The following is a 2737-nucleotide window of genomic DNA, read 5'->3' as shown; positions in this document are numbered from 1 at the left end:
TTGTTCGCATTATTTGTGAGGAATTACCGCGATTTCAAAAGTACATATAGTAAACGGACAAGTTTCTTTTATACCGCGCATTTGTTAGAAATTTCCGGTAGGGATCTCTTACACTTGTATATATATGTGTAATATCTCTTTCCATATGAAATCTATCTAAACTTCTATCTTTGCTGGGTACGCCTGTATTCCTCTGCTTTAGCAACAAACCACGGCTTTAAAAAGAGATACATTTCGTTATTGGGAGCTTCTTCAGTCAACTCTAGAGGAAGAACCTCCTTGTTCGTCTCCTTGACTGGTTGCCGATGAAATTTATATATGCATTTATTATAATCTTTAGTGACGGACTGTTTGATTGTCTTAAGCACCACAGTCAAGTATGTTTTGCATAGTTCCACATCACAGTAAGGCTGCAATAATTTCGCATTAATACTACGCGCGTACTCCTTAAACTTTGTTATACAAGTTTTTTAATATAATTGTTTATTTATACCTTTGAGAGCCTTAACAGATCAGCCATAGAATACTCCTTTATCACTTTCACTGTGTTAGTTGCGTCCCTAAATCCAACTACAATTCTGTTTGCATTCGCCAAGAAATTCGTACTCCAGCACTTTGATATAATGCCAGGTGTGCTACGCATGTGTCTAATACGCATTTGAAACATCTTCAATCCGATCGATTCAAAAGGTTTGCCAATAAGTGTATTCGTTATAAGCTGTTGTGAAGAAATAGCATCTATTTTTGCATCGTATAACAACGAAATACCGGCAAAGTTCGCTTTAAACATACAGTGAAATTCTTCGCTTTCATTAAGCGGTACTGATGAATCTGGTTCATGTAACGGATGATCTAAAAAAATATGTATAATTTAAATAAATTAATTATATATATTCAACAATCCATTATTTTGCTTGCTAAATATATATCTAAAATGAAAGTGACAAATGATCAAATTTTCATATACGTATTTAATATGAAATACCTGCTACTATATATTGCTGAAATTTATTTATTCTTGAAGAAATTTGATTTTCTACCACTGCATTGTCTTGACCACGTTCTCTTGCATCTGGACAAAATTCGCATAAATATATTGTACCACGGTATTTACTAGCGCAAATAATCCATTCGTCACTCTTTGCATATGGCTCGCATAATAGTTTTCTTATTATCCCACGAGAACAAATGAAATCGATATCCAACCTAATTATAATATTATCTTTGATTATGTAAAAATAATTACTAACATATTTTATGAGTTATTATTACTAGTATATTTTATATATTGATAATATAAATTAAAATAGCAAAAATAACTTTTTTGTGTATAACGTGTATAAAATATATGCTATCTACATATGGAACCCTTACAAAAAAGTATTACTAGCTGGTTAGTAATAAATACTTATTTTGTGTATTAATAATACTAAAATTAAATATTTATTAGTACTTGAATCACTGTGATCCAAGTATTGCATAGTATTTTATTACTGGTCAGTAATTTAAGAAAGTAGTATTTAATACAGGACGAGTATTGAATACTTAGTATTAAATTTCTGATGAGAAAGCATTTAATACTAGGTAAAAAATACTTGTGTAATAAATACTTGTGTAATAAATACTTGTGTTGAATTACTGATGAGTATTTCAATGTTACTGAAGTACTGAACCAAGGATTTCATGTGTAATAAATCACTGGCCAGTATTTTAATATTAATACTCAAGTACTGAACTGAATATTCCATGTGAAATTAATCACTGACCAGTACTACAATTTGTATAGAAACATTATAATGGGTAATTCCTGATAATATTAAGGAAAAGAGATAAAAGTAAGGCACAAATATATTTTATATAAAGGTTTGTACTAATTCGTCGTGATAAAAGTGTAAAAGTTTTGAAATATAATTTTGTAGAAAACATTATATATTTAAATAATATCTACATAAATAAATAATATAATCGATTTATCAACGTACCAACGTTCTTCATCCTGTTCTTGTTCTGATAATGGCCTCTCAATTCGATGAAAATTATCCCAAATCCACCTTAATATATTTTCGAATCTGATATACGAAGTAGGTTTATCACGGGCAGACGTACAATTTATATTGAGATCGAAATTTACATTGTCAGGATCCAAAGGAGGAATATAATATTTTAGTTGCGATAAATCAGCACGATATTGCAAATCACTATCGATACTAAAATGTCCGATCAATTCCGTCGTTACATGAACTGAACCAGCACGTGGATCAATAACTATTGCCTTTCTCATGGCTCCTTTTATTATCTCCGCAATAGCACAAAATCTCGTTTTAGAATTTATAAGAGCTGAATATTCGATTTTTACTGTGACGATGCTGATGCGTGTGTTGTTTCCGCTGATGAAGGAGATATATTAGACATCAAGAGGAATTTGAGACAAACAATACCCAGTATGTATACAATTTTTTGTAGATGTATGGAAATGGTACCTGATACGATAAATAAACAATAACATTGGAAGCTATGAGAGAGAGATGTACAAACATATATATATTAGCGCAAAAATGTATTATAATATATACCTTGACCGATAAAATACATATCTGCATACTTATTATTAATTAATAACTAAGCATATTGTGCTCTAATAATGTCATCGCTTATGTGCTCTATACATTCAATTCTTTTAAATTTATGACAGTCTTTTTACGTACGTATTATATAATTAGATTATTACACTATATTA

At 30.1% G+C, this 2737-nt stretch overlaps 1 protein-coding gene across 1 annotated transcript; it reads right to left on the bottom strand.

Moving 5' to 3' along the window:
• Window positions 1–6: 6 nt before the first annotated feature.
• Window positions 7–2281, bottom strand: LOC112461773. The gene is made up of 4 exons (XM_025027151.1): window positions 2107–2281; window positions 1983–2051; window positions 494–852; window positions 7–410 (listed from the first exon to the last, which is right to left on the bottom strand). The coding sequence occupies exons 1-4, from the start codon at window positions 2279–2281 to the stop codon at window positions 165–167; spliced, it is 849 nt and encodes a 282-aa protein (XP_024882919.1). The 3' UTR covers window positions 7–164.
• Window positions 2282–2737: the final 456 nt, after the last annotated feature.

Source organism: Temnothorax curvispinosus, unplaced genomic scaffold, assembly GCF_003070985.1.
Source record: "Temnothorax curvispinosus isolate PA1 unplaced genomic scaffold, ASM307098v1 QBEX01011756.1, whole genome shotgun sequence".
NCBI lineage: Eukaryota > Metazoa > Arthropoda > Insecta > Hymenoptera > Formicidae > Temnothorax > Temnothorax curvispinosus.
This window is presented reverse-complemented; position numbering and strand designations above follow the sequence as displayed.

What these genes read in the sequence shown, in the direction of transcription:
- LOC112461773 (XM_025027151.1), bottom strand. Translation starts at nt 2,281, where the DNA reads ATGAGAAAGGCAATAGTTATTGATCCACGTGCTGGTTCAGTTCATGTA. An exon ending in TTTCGATCTCAATATAAATT is followed by an intron (nt 2,052 to 2,106) that starts GTACGTCTGCCC and finishes AAATATATTAAG; the next exon opens with GTGGATTTGGGATAATTTTC. An exon ending in ATCTGTTAAGGCTCTCAAAG is followed by an intron (nt 411 to 493) that starts GTATAAATAAAC and finishes AAATTATTGCAG; the next exon opens with CCTTACTGTGATGTGGAACT.